The sequence below is a fragment of the Lutra lutra genome, chromosome 6 (assembly GCF_902655055.1).
Source record: "Lutra lutra chromosome 6, mLutLut1.2, whole genome shotgun sequence".
Lineage (NCBI taxonomy): Eukaryota > Metazoa > Chordata > Mammalia > Carnivora > Mustelidae > Lutra > Lutra lutra.
In genome coordinates, this window is record NC_062283.1 from 49,612,309 (window position 1) to 49,628,928 (window position 16,620).

The 16,620-nt window shown below is 38.3% G+C and overlaps 1 protein-coding gene across 1 annotated transcript in view; it reads left to right on the forward strand.

Moving 5' to 3' along the window:
* The window catches only part of DST (dystonin), a 487,169-nt gene that overhangs the window by 290,774 nt on the left and 179,775 nt on the right, over window positions 1–16,620 (forward strand). Inside the window, 3 exon segments of the mRNA XM_047733080.1 lie at window positions 13,256–13,368; window positions 13,464–13,570; window positions 16,242–16,361. Of these exon segments, the coding sequence (XP_047589036.1) occupies window positions 13,256–13,368; window positions 13,464–13,570; window positions 16,242–16,361 (340 nt within the window).

The following is a 16,620-nucleotide window of genomic DNA, read 5'->3' on the forward strand; positions in this document are numbered from 1 at the left end:
ATCCCCAGAAAATATTTACTGAAAACAGTGTATTTCTTGATCTTTTCTTAGTTACTTTTCTTAGTTTTGCAAAGATTACATCATGTTGTCAAAGAACTGCCTTCCTAGATGGAGTAAGCTGAAGCTATAACTCATTAAACTAACAAACTTATTTGATAAAAACAATAATTATATAGAGTAGTTACTATTTTGTTACCTGTCTATATGTGAGACATTCTGTTCATTGCTTTCCATATCTTATTTCATTCAGGTCTCCCAGCAGTCCAACAAAACAGGGACTGTTGTTCTCCCATTTTCACAGAGGAGGAACCTTGGGTTTGCCAAGGTTATGCTGCTAATACATTGTAGAGCTGAGATTTTAATCCAGGTCTGCATGATTTAAAAATCCCGTTCTCCTTGTCTCTCTCCCTTTTCTTTCTGTTTTTCCATTCATTCCCCTTTTCTCTCCCCTTCTTCTCTTTTCTCATTTTTATTTTGGAAATTTCAACATTGGTAACACTATAACAGATATCCCAAGCATCCACATGCCAAGCCCCTTTTAAAACACCCAGTAGTCCGCTTCCTTTATGGAACAACATTTTAGTAGAGGTAGGTACAGTCTGCCTGATTAAAAGGAAAAGCCAGAATCAACTTGCCTACACATGCTGAAAATAAAGTATCTGATCTCCTTGAGTAACACAATGCCAAGAGGGTTTAGTAGTTATAGACATTTCAGTGATCACAATGTACTTCTCAAGTGACTTAAAACAGGAGGCCATCAGAAGGCCTGTGTAGTTGGGCACATTCTATACCCAGGATGATAAGATCTTCTTGGCCTTTGAATAAAAATATCTGGATTGTTATACCTGAAGGATTTATGTCATGATGGATCTTTGAGGGTGTGCTCTTCTCTCTTTGAAATGTTTTAAGTAGAAACAAAGCATTTAGAAGCCAGCTATTCTTCTAAAATAATTGACTTTTAAAAACAATGGTCTCGGGGCACCTGGGTGGCTCAGTGGGTTAAAGCTTCTGCCTGTGGCTCCGGTCATGATCCCAGGGTTCTGGGATCAAGCCCCGCATCAGGCTCTCTGCTCAGCAGGGAGCCTGCTTCCTCCTCTCTCTCTCTGCCTACTTGTGATCTCTGCCTGTCAAATAAATAAATAAAATCTTTAAAAATAAAAAAAATTAAAAAAATTTAAAAAAGACTATTGAAAACAAGTTAATCTTGTGTTATTAGAATTTAAAAAAATAAACAAAAAAACCAGTGGTTTCAAGACATTGTCTCTTCAATACTTGTGCAGGAGTAGAAGTACAAATTAGTATACCCATGCTATGTGTTTTTCTCTTAAGTACTTAAATAAGTCACTATCTGTCAGAGATGGTCAAATTTCCTAGGAAAGTTTAATGATTTAGAGCTCATATTGCTTTAGGAGAGAATTTGGATCTCATGAATGTTATTTGTTTTGAACTTGTAATTTGGTGGATTTAAGTGATACTAAATCAGTTAAATTCGGTTTAGAAGACAGTGGCCTTTTTCACTGGAAGAAATCTTTCATGTGTGGAACCGTATTTTGAGCTAAGGTCCTCAGACTTCTCTTTTTACTTAGAAAACAATCAAGTTTTTTTCTTCTAGCATGTGTAGGAATTAAATGGATAGGTTTGAACTACACATAATTTTCACCATTGAATGCCTTAACATACTAAAGGGAAATGAGAAAGTTACAAACAATTGTAAAATCCCTATAAGCAAATTTTTAGATATTAGACAATAGTAAGCACAATTAGTAGTGTCTAATTTATAGTTGTTTTTACTTAATAATTATTTCCACAAATTTTGTGATATATTTGGATTTGCTGTAGGAACATTTCCACTTAATTGAGTTTTGGATATAGTTTTTGGATAAAAAGACTTTTTTATATGAGTTCAATTTGACTTATGTAATAAAAATTATCTGAGGTAGAACACATGTGTTTGGTTTCTACTGAAATACCAGGTCTGACTGTATCGAATACTTGGTCAATAAGGAGCTTAAGAGGATGTGAAGGCTTAGCAGGAAAGAACCTTCAGATTGTTGTTGTGGTGGCTGGAAGGAGGGATGTGGGGCTCCTGAGGGAACAAGTTTGCATGTCCTCGAGAGAATATGAAAGATTTCTCTGGAGATTAGAAGGAAAATGGATACTGTTTGTCATTGAAAAATAAACCAATACCATTTTTAGTAAGTGATCTCATCAGATTTTTATGTATATTCTGAAGATTTAGAAATATTGATCTAAAGTGGAAACAGAGAGAATCCTTCAGATTTTGTATTACTATAAATACTGTCAAAAGTATATGTCCAGCATATATTTTTATTAGTGCTCCCATATAAGAATATTATGACTTTTGAAGTGGAGAGAATGTTCGTTTATACCAGTAAGCAGTACTTTACTAATGTGAAGTAAAAAAGAAGGAAATTAATGAGAAACAACATTTAATTGCATAACTTGGAATTAGCCATCAATGAAAGTAGCATTGCAACAACTCAAAGTACTGAGATAATAAGAGAACATGAAAACACTTAGCATAAGTAAGAGCAAAACCACAAGTGAACTGTTCTATAGTTTTGGTGTGTCATATTATCCTAAGGAATTGGAGAGCATGGATTATGCAATGGCTAATAAGAATGATAAAGTACTATGATTTAGTGGAATAGATTATGAAGAATAGTTCTGTAGTTTTTGTTTTGTTTTGTTTTGTTTTGTTTTGAGAGAGAACGAGGGAGCGTTTGCAAGTGAGGGGACGGGCATAGGGAGAGGAGAGAATCATAAGCAGGCTCCATGCTCAGCGCAGAGCCCAATGGAGGACTCAGTCTCATGACCCTGAGATCATGACCTGAGCTTAAATTGAGTTGGACACTTAACCAACTGAGCCACCCAGACACCCCTATTTGATCTACTTAAATAGGTCAATGATTCAGAAGATAACTGTGCTTATTATGAGGATGGTGTAATATATAGAATTGTAGAATCACTATGTTGTATGTCTGAAACTAATATAACATTGTATGTCAACTATACTTTAATTAAAAATAAATATATAGGTTAATGATGCAAAAACCGTGGTTTTCTATTAATTCTGTCTTAGGAACCTGTTCCTAATTCCTTCTAGGAATGTCTGTCTGTTATGTTCAGTTTTTAATGCAAAGAATTCAAATAATTAAACTGCCATATAGTTGTACTAGTTTGTACTTGTTTGTATAGTTTAAGTTTCTTTAAAGCATATTAAAATCTTTCCACTGAAAACCACAACTGGTAAGAGATCTTGGGTAAATAAGCCTCACTCTTGACCCTAGCCTTAATTTTCATTGAAAAGAATAATAAGGAAGACTGGATTTGATGGACTTGGATCAAAAGGATGTCACAAAAGCATTCGATGACTAAGTAGCTTAAAAACACGAGAAGTAGAATTAACTGAGAATCCACAGCCACGGGATTCTAAGCTCTCATGGATTAATCACTCTGGTAGAGTCTGGATATAGAGGACTTAAATTCCCGTCAGTAGAACACATTCTTCACAGCAGGTGTTCCAAACAGAGGGTTCAACTGATTTTTCTGTGTTCTGATCTAAGAATGTGCTCAAGTATCATAGTACAATTGATTTTTTTCCTTTTTTTTTTTTTGAAAGAAATAAAGCTCTGACTTCTAGCTTGAAATTCAGCCCCCAGCTTTTCTTAATTTATCAGTCACCGCACATAGATATTTGCCCTAGAACATTGATGAAAGCCAAGTTCCAAAACAGCATCGCTCACTGTGAAAACACGTCTGCCTGAGCAGGCATGAACACGAACGTGGGCCCACAGGCCAGAAAGAACAGTGCAAAATGTGTGGTAGAGCCAGGCGAGCCTGAAGTGTGGTAGAGAAAGATGCTAAGTATGTCAGGACTGAAATGCGTGTGTGTTGGGGTGGGGGGATGTGTTTTGCAGAGAGACTGTTTCTCCTTGCTAGCATCTGTTAGTCCTAATCTTGTTTTTAAATTATGCTGCTGTTCATTCATGTAAATTTCCTTTTGAGACCTCTGGCTGCCTTTTCACAAGCAAGTTTTAAGTATATCACTCAGGTAAGACTCAACTTCTCTGAAATAGATGGTATCAGGAGCACACCATTTAAAGACTTTCTAATTAGGCAGCCAGATATTTTTCACCTGTCTGATTATAGTTGGATAGCAGTGATTTTGTTCATTGTTTGCATTTTGAATTAGAATTTATTGGGACCATCATATTTTGTTACAGGAAATGTTTCAAAATGCTGTAATTGGGAAGATTCAACTTAAGGCCCTGGTGGGAGTCTTGTTTAATAGTCTGACCTGGAGGCCTGTGATTCAGCCACAGGCTTGGATTCAGTCACACCTTACAAGCTAAACTGGATTGGACTGGTTTAATACTGGGAGGAGGCCCTTTAGGGCCTGAAATGTTCCCATAGGAAGTTGGATTAGTGGTGATGAGGTGATTTTTTTTTTTTCCCTTCAGAACCAGGTCTGCCCTTAGGCTGCAGAACCCCAAGGTATGAGGGTGTGTATGTGTTTGTGCAAACACCACACAGGTATGGGCGGTGCTTTGTGTGTGACCATGGGCTAGGCATAGACACAGAGCCCTGAAAGTTACTAATTTTTTGAACAATCACAAGTATTTCACCTTGTGAGGCAAAATAAAATTGCTTATTACCTTATCAAAGAAACTCAAAACAGTTGAATTCTCAGAGCTTACTCTGAAAGGCTGGTACATTTTATAGCAATTTCTACAATAAGTATTCCTTGCCACAGCCCTTCTTTTTGTTGTATCTGTGATTAAAAATAAAAAAAAGCAACTAACAGAAAATGTAGTACATTAACATAATAAAAAATTCAAATAAAATAAAAGGGTATGCATTGAAATTTGATTTCTTTCCCCAGATTCCCAGTCCCATTCCCTAGAGGCAGCTGTTCAGTTTCTTTCATATTCTTACAGAAATTTTCTGCGCATATATAATCACTTTTTTTTTGGTGGCGGTGGGAGGGAAGGGTCAACTCTGCTGAGGTATGACTTACATAAGTACCTAATCTTGAGCATTACCATAATCTTCTCTAAAACACAGTTGAGATAATGGCATATATGTTATTTTGCATTTTTCTTTCTCCTTAATTTATTTTAGATATCTTTCCATACCAGCAGAAATAGGTTTCCCTTATTCTTTTAAAATACTGCAGTGTATTCTAATGTATGGCTGTAACATAATTTATTTAATAGCATCGTATTGATGGACATTATGTTTTTTGCTATTAAAAAGTGTTGGGCTTTGTATGTTTCTTTGTGTAGGTGTGTGAATGTGTTGTTTTGATAAGATCCTAGAAGTAGAATTTCTAGGTCAAAGGATAATGCATTTAAAATTTTAAGACCCATATCTGAATTGTCTGCGAGAAGAACAGCATTGGAACTACTCCTTCTGCACTGATTCACCTCCATGATGCCTTTGAGAAGCATTCCCTTTCTTGTTTAATTGCAGTCTAGCAGATCTAAATCCCATTCATTTTTTTTCTGTTCTTTTAACATTTATCATTTTATTCATAATTTTTTAAGCTTTTAAGCATAAAATTGTTTTTTATTTTATTTTATTTTATTTTTTAGATTTTCAGCTATGTGCCACTTAGGTTTGTTTGTTTGGTATGTGAGCTATTTGTCTAAGCATGTATGTGTTAGGAATTTAGGGGGAAAATGATCAAATAAGTTGGCAGATTTCAGAGTGATATGATTATTTAAGAAGTTAGAATGCCAGCAGTGAGGGTTGTCTTGAGATAACATATCAGAACATATCACATAACATAGGAAAAGATGCCTGTCACAATGTCAGAGATTTAGGACGTGTGTAATAAATGTCAGGTTCCTTTCCTTCCTGTGTGCTGCTGCTGACCCACTCAGAACAGGACACATGACCATACAGTGCAAGAGGAACTGGGCTTTGATGGAAGACTCCCTTTCCTTGGAAACCTGACATATACTTTTTCTCTGGGCTCCTGTCGGCATTCTCTTACCCTTCTCTAACACTCAGATTTCCCTTATGTTGTAGGAGTAGCCAACATGTCTGCTATCCATCTCTTTTTCTTTGAGAGGTCTATCTGTTTGCTATCCCCTTTTGGGGGAGTATTTATCCCCTAGTGACTAAGGTTTACTGAAGTTCACTAAAATATAGGTATAGAAAAAATTACTTGTCTATCAGTATCAGTACTGTTCTCTGTATTTGTTAAAGTGTATGAGGCTGTTATGGTGTTAATTGTTCTCTGTTAACTGAGACTTGTAATTCATTAGGGATCTTTTAATTTCCAATGTTAGAGTCCAGTCTTGAAGTACTAACGAAGCTTGCTGTATCATGGTGTTTTTCATTCTTTGCTGTCTGTCTTGTTGGTAGAGATTCATTCTGTAGAAAAAAATACGAAGAAAATTAGAAATAAATTGAGGCATCTAGTTTTGAGAAAAGGGAAAATTACCTTCCTGGCTTTGTTTCTTTGAACAATATGTGCCCAAATATGAGCATAAAGGAATATCTACACCCACATACGAAACTGTGGGTGGATCTCTTACACGCTCACATTTATTTGCTGAGGAGAGGCGAAGGCCATATTACAGGTCTTTTTTTTCTACCGAGGGGAGGGGGCCAAGGTGAGAGGCTTTTTGCACCAATAAGAACAGTAAGAACGTGCTAAGCCTGAACATGATTAATCCCAACAGTCATCTACAGGAATTTGTTATGGCAACTGCTCTGCTGTCATAGGATCAGTGAGGCATTTTAATGCGTATTGTTACTGGGTGATCTATCAAAGAACAAATGTTGAGTGACACACCTGGCTTCTTGCTTGGTGTGTGAGGAGGTGCGTGGTGTTCTGGAGTACAGAGGTTGTTCTAAGACTGATTTCTAGGTAAATGGAGGGTTTTTTTTGTTTTAGTTTTTATTTTATTTTACTTTAATTTCCACAGAATCCCTTTCAGTTCTTGCATGCTGCCGAGGATATACTAGTCATATAATCAGAAAAGATTCGTTTCACTGTGACTCCATGATGACCGGCTTCTAATGGTTCCGACCAGCAGTCTTTTTCTACTCATGTTAACTCACTCCTACTCTCCCTCACACTGCCTTTTCCTCCCTCACTGGCAACTGGTGATCTGTACTCCAGCTCTCAGGCAGTACTGAAGCCAGCTAGTGAGATGTCTTTCTTTTTGCTGCCAAAGACACCAAGCTGCCTTCATTTGCATCTTTCCTGGCCCTTTTTTGCTCCTGTTTGATAAAGCAATGAATCCCCTCTCCCCCATCCAAGGCCTGTACCCCTCCTCCTGTGCTCTGGATCCCAGCTGTGCCATTGCCTCAGACACCTTCTTTCTTGTTACATTAAGCTGTTCTGTCTCCACAAATCTTTCTCCTTCGATTTTAAGCACCCCAAAGCCTCTTTGCTCATAAGACAACAAACAAAGCTTCTCTTTTAACTCTGTGCTTTTTTCCATCTACTGCCTTGCATCATTTCTTTCCTTAAAGGCCAGACTTCTTGAAAGAGTTGTCTGTACTTCCATATTCATTTCTTCACTCCGTGTTTATTCCTCACCCAACTCTAATGTGGCCCCTGGCCCCATAATTCACCCAAACTCTTCTGAGGTCATGGATGACTTCCATGTGGTTAAATCCAGTGGACATTTCTCAGGCCTCCTTTTTCTTCTCAGTCTTTGACCCTACCATCCATTCTTTTCTTCTTGAAACCCCATTCTTTTTCTTCAGCTTTTATGACCCTTCACTGGCCTGGTATCCTTCCTGTCTCATGGGCTGTTCCGCTCAGCTCCGTCTGCAGACTCAGCCACAAGGCCAGTACGTGTCGGGAGTTTTTCAGGGTTGCCTGCTGACCTTCTATGTTCTCTGAGTTGACTCTCATTTGTGCCCTCACCCATCGGGTCTGTGGATTTGACCTCCTAGATAGCACCTGGCCTGTGAACTTCACTCTGCCGCTGCCCCATTCTTTAGCAAGCCACTCTGGTTTCCCTACCTGGATTCTCTGGGAATACTTTCACCCCTTGAGATTTCTTCCACCTCAGATCTGATCGTTTAGTTTCCTGTATTCCTCCTTAATGCATTTCACTGGTTTTCCCTAGTTCCCAGAAAAACATTCAGCATCTTTGAACAAGTTCATGAGATTCTGCATCATCTTGGCCCCTCATCCATCCCGCTGTCTCTTACCATGTGTCCTCCTGCTATGGGCTCCCTTCCCCTGCAGTGGTCCTGTTCTCACACACCCTTCAGGCATGAGCACATGCACACTTTTTCCCTCTGCCTGGGTGCTCTTTCTGCCAGGTTTTCTCCTGGTTTACTCCTGAACTCCCTCTGGAATTCTGAGCTGTCCGTAGACACAGTGTTTAAATTCTTAATGCCTCACTTCCCAGCGCATAGTAGATCCTTATTAAATATTGAGTGAATGAATGAACTTGCTAGTTTCTTGACTGGAAAGAATTACTTATAATAGCATACCAGAGCACCAAGTGAGGCCTTTTCTGACATTTTTATTGCATTGCTCTTTACATGCCAGTGAATGCTTTTTAACCACCCGTGTATGTGTATTCATTTCACAAGTACTTTCACATGAATCTTCTCTTGAGACTTTGGGCAAATCAGGTGGCTTCTTAAGAGCTCATGGCTATGGCAGCCCAAATGCCCTCCCTTCACCCCCACACACCTCAAGATACTCCCTAAGGGATAACTGGAATTCTAGATGATTCTTGTAGTTCCTGATTTTCTCTGATTCCTTATTTTCACTTTTTGTAGAAGAGAATTGAGACATAGGTTTCTGGATGTGTGTTCACAGTTCAGAGAGGAAGTTAGGACTTAATTACCAGACACCTGAATCACAGCCCTGCCACTTTTTTCTACCTCAGTAGAGCCTTTTCTCTCAACTATGTAAAAATTGTCTTCTAAAATTTTTTAACGTCTAAAAAACTGTGGGAAAATAATGCAAAACATAACATTTACCATTTGGTATGTTAATACATTGTTAAACCATCACCACCATCCATCCTCAGAACTCTTCCCCTTTTCCCAAGCTGCTGGCAGCCATCGTTCTACTTTCTCTCTCTCTCTCTTTTTTTTTCACTTGAGAAATAAAATTGTTGCTCAGTGTCCTTTCAAATGATCAGTTATCTCAAATCACAAAGTTTACATGGTTTTGATTTTGATTAAAAAAATCTGATACCAAATGCAGTCTTTTCTAAACTTCATCATTTTACAGTGTATTCCAGAGTTAGGCCGCTGTGAAATGTGTCTCCATCCTCCCCTAATCCTAAATAGGTTTTTTCCTCTAGATTTAAGCAATAAGAATCAGTACAGGACAAGAGGGAAAAGGTTTGCTGTATTGTAGTGAGAGTCTAAGGCAGTAGGCATGTTTGTGTTTGTGTCTGCTTTGTCTTGGTCTTGATACATAATTATCTGATAGTATGGTGGATTTTTCTTTTCCTTTCTTTCTTTTCTTTCTTTTTTGCCAGAGCAGAATATGGATAATTTTGAAAGAAAATGAAAGATATATTAGAGACAAGAGGAATTTTAAGATGATTTAGTTCCCAGACTTGTCTGAAAAAAATCACCTGGGGGAGGGGAGAACCTTGTTAAAGTATGGATGACCAGGCCTCTCCCTATATTCTCTCAGTCTAGATTAGGGACCTAAAACCACGCCAAGTTTGGGAAACATTGGTGTCATATATATGGATGAGTACTGTTGTGTTAACAGTCTGGAACTATATCCCATTCCTCACAGTTTGTTTTCCAGAGTATGTGGGTACACACTGACACACATACACACTCCCTTGTGGTTATATTACCATGATCAGGATCATCCTCCCCACCAGTAGAAGCATACATCCTTCGGTGTTTCCTTTATCTTGAATTTGCAGCTTCAGGGTGCATGTTTTCAGTTTATAATGCCAGCATAGTGTAGTGAATTGCCCAGGCTTTGTGTTGAGACACACCGGGGTTTGAATCCCGACTGTCCCTTATCAGATTGTGTTCCTATTTAAGTTGTATCATCTCCTTGTTGAGAAGAGTGAGATAATGCCTTTGAAGGCTTCACTGCATTGCCTGCCACATAGTAGTTATTGTTACATATTAATCCCAGTTGTTTATTGTTATTTTATTAGTCATTCCAACTGGCAACTTTACCAGTTGCTGAAGCTGAGGGCATATGGGAGCATTAGAAGGGAGGACTCACACCTAGAAGCAGTAACGTACGCTTTTTGAAATTTTATGATATATCCCTTGCTGGTTGTTTTCAGTGCATGCCTGTTTTCCAGATTGTTTTCAGCAGAGAAAGGCCTTTAGGAAACCTCAGGAAGATGTGTGTTTAGTTCATGGAGAAGCTATGACATCGTGTCCTATTCTTTGTGGATTTTTACAAGGATTTGGAATCCTGATTGGAAGCTATAGGTGGTAGCTTTGTCTGTAGAAATTAATGAAAAGGAAAGGAAAGGAAAGGTACAAACCTGGGATGGAAAATATCTCCAGGAATTTGAATCAGTGGTATCAGATGGTACCTTCCAGCTCTCAAAGCTCTTTCATTTCTTTATTATATAACCATTTCTCAAACATTCATGTGCTGAGCATTATACTAGATATTAAAGCTATAAACATGGATAGAACACAGACTATGCCTTCAGGCAGTCCACTGTTCATTGTGAGAGGCAGACACGTGCATAGTTGTAACAAATTGTAGTAAATGGTCCTTTCAGCCATTATCACATTTTTGGTTCAGAATTTGTTACTCTTGTATCTGCACTAATGCATTCTTCTCTTAGCTAACTTTTATCAGTGTCCTATTAATTTCCTATTAAGGCTCCACAAAAAGGAGATCTTAAACTGAAATAAAAGCTTTTCAAAGAAAATACAAACCTTCTGTAGGTGGAAAGTAGCTGAAGTTTTTAAAGGTGATATGATCCCAGTGAGACGGTAAGGAGGAAGGAACGTAGAGACATGTCATAGCACAAGCCTCTCCCAGAAGCTCCGGACACAGAGTGGAAAGGCAGATTGGAAGACTGAACATGACTGAAGGCCTAGGATGTGAGCTCAAGGAGGGACAGAATTTTGAGAGCTTTCAGGCTGTTAGTTTTTCATGGTGGTTTTACAGTTTTTTGGTTTTTTTTCCCTTTTGCTGACTTTTGTCTCCTGTGTCACAGAGGAACACCACTTCGGTTTTTGCTGCATTAAAGTGTTAAATGTCACGATAAAAGAGGTGACTTATCCATACTCAGTGTATTATACAACTGCCTTTGTGCTGAAAGGACTATGTCATGCTGAAGGAAGTTTTATGTTTTATTCTCTTAGTCAAAAACTTGATTCTTCAATTACTTTATTCATTCCCTCTGGGATTACTCAGTGTTTACGTTCTTGCTAATGGCAGGGTTCTTATAACAACGAGCCCTTTCTTGTTGGGAGGTTTGATAAACTCAGAAAGGCTGGATTTTATTTATTCAAAATGTGTGAATTTTACGGAAGCAAAACAGTTTTTTGAACTTCAGGTATTTGTTTTTGTCTAGACTTATATTCACCTGTTTAGTAATCTTGAGGTGGGCAGATTCTTCAGAATGCTTCTGTGTGAATAAAAAACATTGTTTTTAGAGATATGTCATTTACCTCTATTGCTGTCAGTAGATTTACTGGTCCTATAATAAATGTAGGATCACTTTTAAGTGATCATATTGGTGCCTGTGAAAAACATTAACGAATTTCCTAATAATTTCCCAGGAAATAGGTAGGTAGATCATGGTAGTTAGGTCTCAAGGGTATGCACAGTTTTCAAAGTGCTATAAAACTATAAGTAGATTTCTTTGGAGGTCTGCTTTCTCAGCAGATAATAGAAGACTACAACTTGCTGCTTACCTTCCTAAAATTGACAATATATTTTCAAAGAGTTTTTTTCTGTGAACAGCTTTCCAAGTAGTATTCAAAATAATTTACATGTCAGTCCTCCCCCACGATCTCAGAGTCCTCCCACTCCTGTGCAGTTCCCAAATGATTATTTTGAGCAAACCAGAATGTCTGTGGACTTTGTTGAGAGCTATCCTTAGAACTTGATGAGCTGGTTCTTAGTCAGTGATTTTGGGGTGGGGACCACTCTTTTTGAGTTTTACAATTTCTACATCTGTTTTTGCATCTTTTAATGCTTTGTCTTTGAGAGGAATGTTTTCTGACTGGCTTTTGGCCTTGTGTTAATTTTCCAACCAACTGCTTTGCCTCTTTCTCTACAAGGAGTACTCGGGAAGTCTTTTCCAATCTTGTATATAAACAGAGCTAGCTTTAAAGTATCCCTGTAGTTTAGAGTATCACGGGAGTCTCACAAATTAGAAAGAGTTGAAGTCTGGCATATGAGAATGTGTGTGTGCGCATGCACACATGCGTGTACACAGGCGTGCTCATATGCAGTCTGGGGAAAATACAAACTAGTGCTTATTTTAGTCTTTCATTTATGACTCAGAATTAACCAACCTGCTTACCAACTTATCTATAGATATATACTGTCTACTAATTCTGTGCCACTCTGTCTCAGCAGAAGGATAAAATACGAAAGTTTATTATTACGTAGTTCTTGCTGACTGAGAGGTGAAAAGCAAGATATGCATGTACATTAAACAGTGAATTAATAGGGCAAGGAAGTATGTGATTCTTCTAAATGTCAAATCGATGAGCATCGGCCCAAGAGTGTAAGGAATTCAAGGAACAGAAAGAAAAATGAGGTTGGGGAAGATTAGTGAGGGCTTCATGAAGGAGGTGGAGCTTGATCTCTGCTTCTAAAGATGAGTGAATAGTGAGAGGACAACAGTGACAGGAAAGGGCATCCTGTCCATTGGATGGTGGATGCCACTGATGTGGCATTGAACTAAAGCATAAACCTTCGTGTTTGGGGAGAAACATAGGATGCTAGTTGGATTGGAAGGATGCTCTTGGAATAGTGGAGCTTACATAGGTTGAATGGGACAGATACTCATATATATTTGATGATGAGGAATTCATAGACTTTGTAAAAAATCATACACATTCTAATTTTTACAGTTTCCTCCCTGTACTTGGTTTTGGCATCCACGAGTTTCTGAGAGAAGTCAGCAATGTTAAATATTTGATGAAAATCTCTGTATTTCAACCCAAGCTTAATATTAGTATTTGCGGAAATGTTATGTAAATAGGTCAACATGTAAGTGTAATGTTGAATTCGCATGTGAGAAAACTTAATTAATTATGGTGAATTTTTTTCTAGGCCGGACCTGATAGACATGAATACTGTTGCTGTTCAAAGCAACCTTGCAAATTTAGAGCACGCTTTTTATGTAGCAGAAAAAATTGGTGTTATAAGACTTCTGGATCCTGAAGGTGAGCTGTTGTCCTGACTAGGTATAGACTGGCATGAGAGTCTGATTAAAAGGAATCTATCAACATTTGAAATAATTTTATGTTGCTGCTTATAGATGTTGATGTCTCCTCACCTGATGAAAAATCAGTAATAACTTACGTGTCATCTCTCTATGATGCATTTCCCAAAGTCCCTGAAGGTGGCGAAGGTATTGGTGCAAATGTGAGTATTGGTTTTTCCATCCTAGAAGCTGCTGATTCAGTAATGACCAGTTGACTGAGTTATTTGATAAAGCTTTTTACAGTATTTAAATATCAAGTATTCTTTTTTAAAAAAAAATTTATTTATTTATTTGAGAGAGAGAGGGGGAGGGAGCACAAGCAGGGGGAGGGGCAGAGGGAGAAACAGGCTCCGTTCTGAGCAGGGAGCCCCACATGGGACTCAATCCCAGGCCCTTGGGATTATGACTTGAGCCAAAGGCAGACACTTCACCAACTGAGCTACCCAGGTACTCCAATATCAAATACTCTTTAAAGAATTTGAGTTAAGATGCTATTTAATAAGCCAGCCCTGTTTGCATTTTCATGACACTATTCCACCATTTTAATTAAAGCATAACTCCAAAACAAAATTTGTTCTTTGTCATAAATAAAGTAGGCCATACATATTCTTTTATAAATGAAAGCTCTAAACCTGGAGTTTTTCATTTTTAACCTGCTGCTGTTTTACATTGGCAGTGTTTGATATCCTTCTGTGTATGCAGAATTTCTCAACTTCTGAAATCACTTTTAATGTTATCGACTCTCATAATCTCATGAAATAACTTGGCTAGGAATTCTTTCTCTGATTTAAAGGCGATATTTAGAGGAAGATTATTTGTCTTTGCCAAACTACCAGAGCTACTTAGTAAGCAGGGTGGGATGGCCAGTATAGGGAGTTTCGGGCTCCTTATATGTCTACTGTTTCCCAAAGATTTGTGTGATTCAGCTCAACCATGTGTGTTGTAGTGGTTTTATGAACATGTACTTAGGCATTTTTGGAAGAGAACAGGAAACCCTGTAGGGGTTATGAATTTGAGGATGAACCCCTTTACCCTGAGCTTCTCCCCTTCTCTCAGATTTCTTCTTCTTCTTCTTCTTCTTCTTTTTTTTTTTTCCTATTTTACTTTGAAGATTCTGGAATTCATCTTGGTGAGCTCTCTTTTCAGTCTCTTTCTCACCTCTGTGTACTCTTGTTTCTAAATTTATTTCCATTCTCTTCATCTTCTTCTTCCTCTCAGGGCTTTATCCTCTCCTGATCCCTGAGTAACCTGCTCCCATGCTCATCCCCTGCTGTGATGTCTGCCAACAAGTCAGTGTCAAGTGTTGCTTGAGAGGGTTTCTTGCGGCCGTTCCTTGTCTTACCTTCTCATTCCCTTCACCCTGTTCCTAACTCTTACCCCTTCACACTTGGACTAGGACGACAGCTCTTTGAGACTTTTACATCTCCATCTCTTCCCATTCCCAACAGTACTGCACATAGTCATCAAATTGATCTTCCTGAAACGTTTTGTCTTTATCTTGGAAATTTTCAATGATTATATATTGGCTTGTAAGGTGAAATCCAGTCTAGTCATTCTGACATTTAAAATTCTGCGTATGCTGGGATGCCTGGGTGGCACAGTCAGTTAAGCCTCTGCCTTCAGCTCAGGTCATGATCCCAGGGGCCTGGGATTGAGTTCTGCATCGGGCTCCCTGCTCAGAGGGAGCCTGCTTCTCCCTCTGCCTGCCCCTGCTCGTGGTCTCTTTCTTTCTCTCTCTGTCAAATAAATAAAATCTTTAAAAAAAATTCTGTATATATTAATTTGCTTACCTACTTTTTTAGCTGTAGTCTTTCAACACAGACTGCTTGTAGTCAGGGCATTTCTTTTTTTTTTTTTTTTTTTAAATTTTTTTATTTTAGTCAGGGCATTTCTATCTAGTTCAGAGTCGTGACTCGTGACTCACTCGGGACTCCCTATCTTTTATCCGCCCTCCTCTACCCCACCCCCTGCCCACCAAAGAATTACTTAGTGGTTGTTACAGAACTGCTCAGGGACTGCCTTTCCTGAGAATCCTTTGGTGACCTTTTTGAGGCACATTTATGCTTACCCAATTATTATCTCAACCCTTAGTGTATATTACCTCTTTCAGGTATTTCAACACTTAATTAAATACTGCTTTTCATTTTGATTAGCTGTTTATATTACGACTCTCTTGCCTCCCCATCTAGACAGTGACTCTTTGGTAAAAGGTATTATTTCTTAAAGTATTAAATTCTTATTGTAACACTTAGCACAATGCTTTGAATATAATAAACACTCATCAGATACTTAATTGAACATAGCAGGTGACAGCCTTCCAAGTTTACTCCATTTTTAAAGTTTGTTTAATGAGTAATCCTATCATATACATTTCCTATAGTTTTCATTCCTACCTACTTTCCTACATTCTATATAGATCTTTGGGTTTCAGATAGTGGATTTAGATCTAGACAATGGCAGCTAACCTGGCTTGTCCACACTATTACTCCCTCTTCCTGGGTGCCCAGAAAACACCCCAAAATGATCGCAGTGTTCTTCCCTGATGCATTTGGATGCAGCTTCAGAAGCCTTCTTAACACAATGCCCCAGTCAGCCATTATCTCTGGATCAGAAGTAGCACTCATTAGGCTACTCTTCATTGTCAAATGTTTGCTAGCATGTTTTTAAAGCTGTTTATGTGGGACTGGGTAGAGAGTGAGAAGACGTTGAGCTGGTTCTGACTGTTCTGCTGAAAGACATAGAAATTCACAGAATGACCTCTGACTAAGTTGTGTTAGATATGACTGTTATTATCTGCAGATATGGATCTTTTCTGTCATTTTGTTGTTTTAGGATGTTGAAGTCAAATGGATTGAATACCAGAATATGGTGAACTACCTCATTCAGTGGATTAGACACCATGTGACCACAATGTCTGAGAGAACATTTCCTAATAATCCTGTGGAACTAAAGGTCTGTGTCACTGTAGAAGTTACAAAGGATTGAGTTGATTATTAAACTTTTTTAAAAAAATATTTTTATTTTACTTTATTTTATTTATTTTCTTTTAGAGGGAGAGAGAGCATGTGAGTGGGAAGGGGAGCAGAGGGAAAGAGAAAATTTTAAGCAGACTCTGCACTAAGCATGGAGTTGGATGTGGGGCTCGATCCCATGACCCTGACATCATAACCCGAGCCAAAATCAGGAGTCAGATGCTTAACCAACTGGGGCA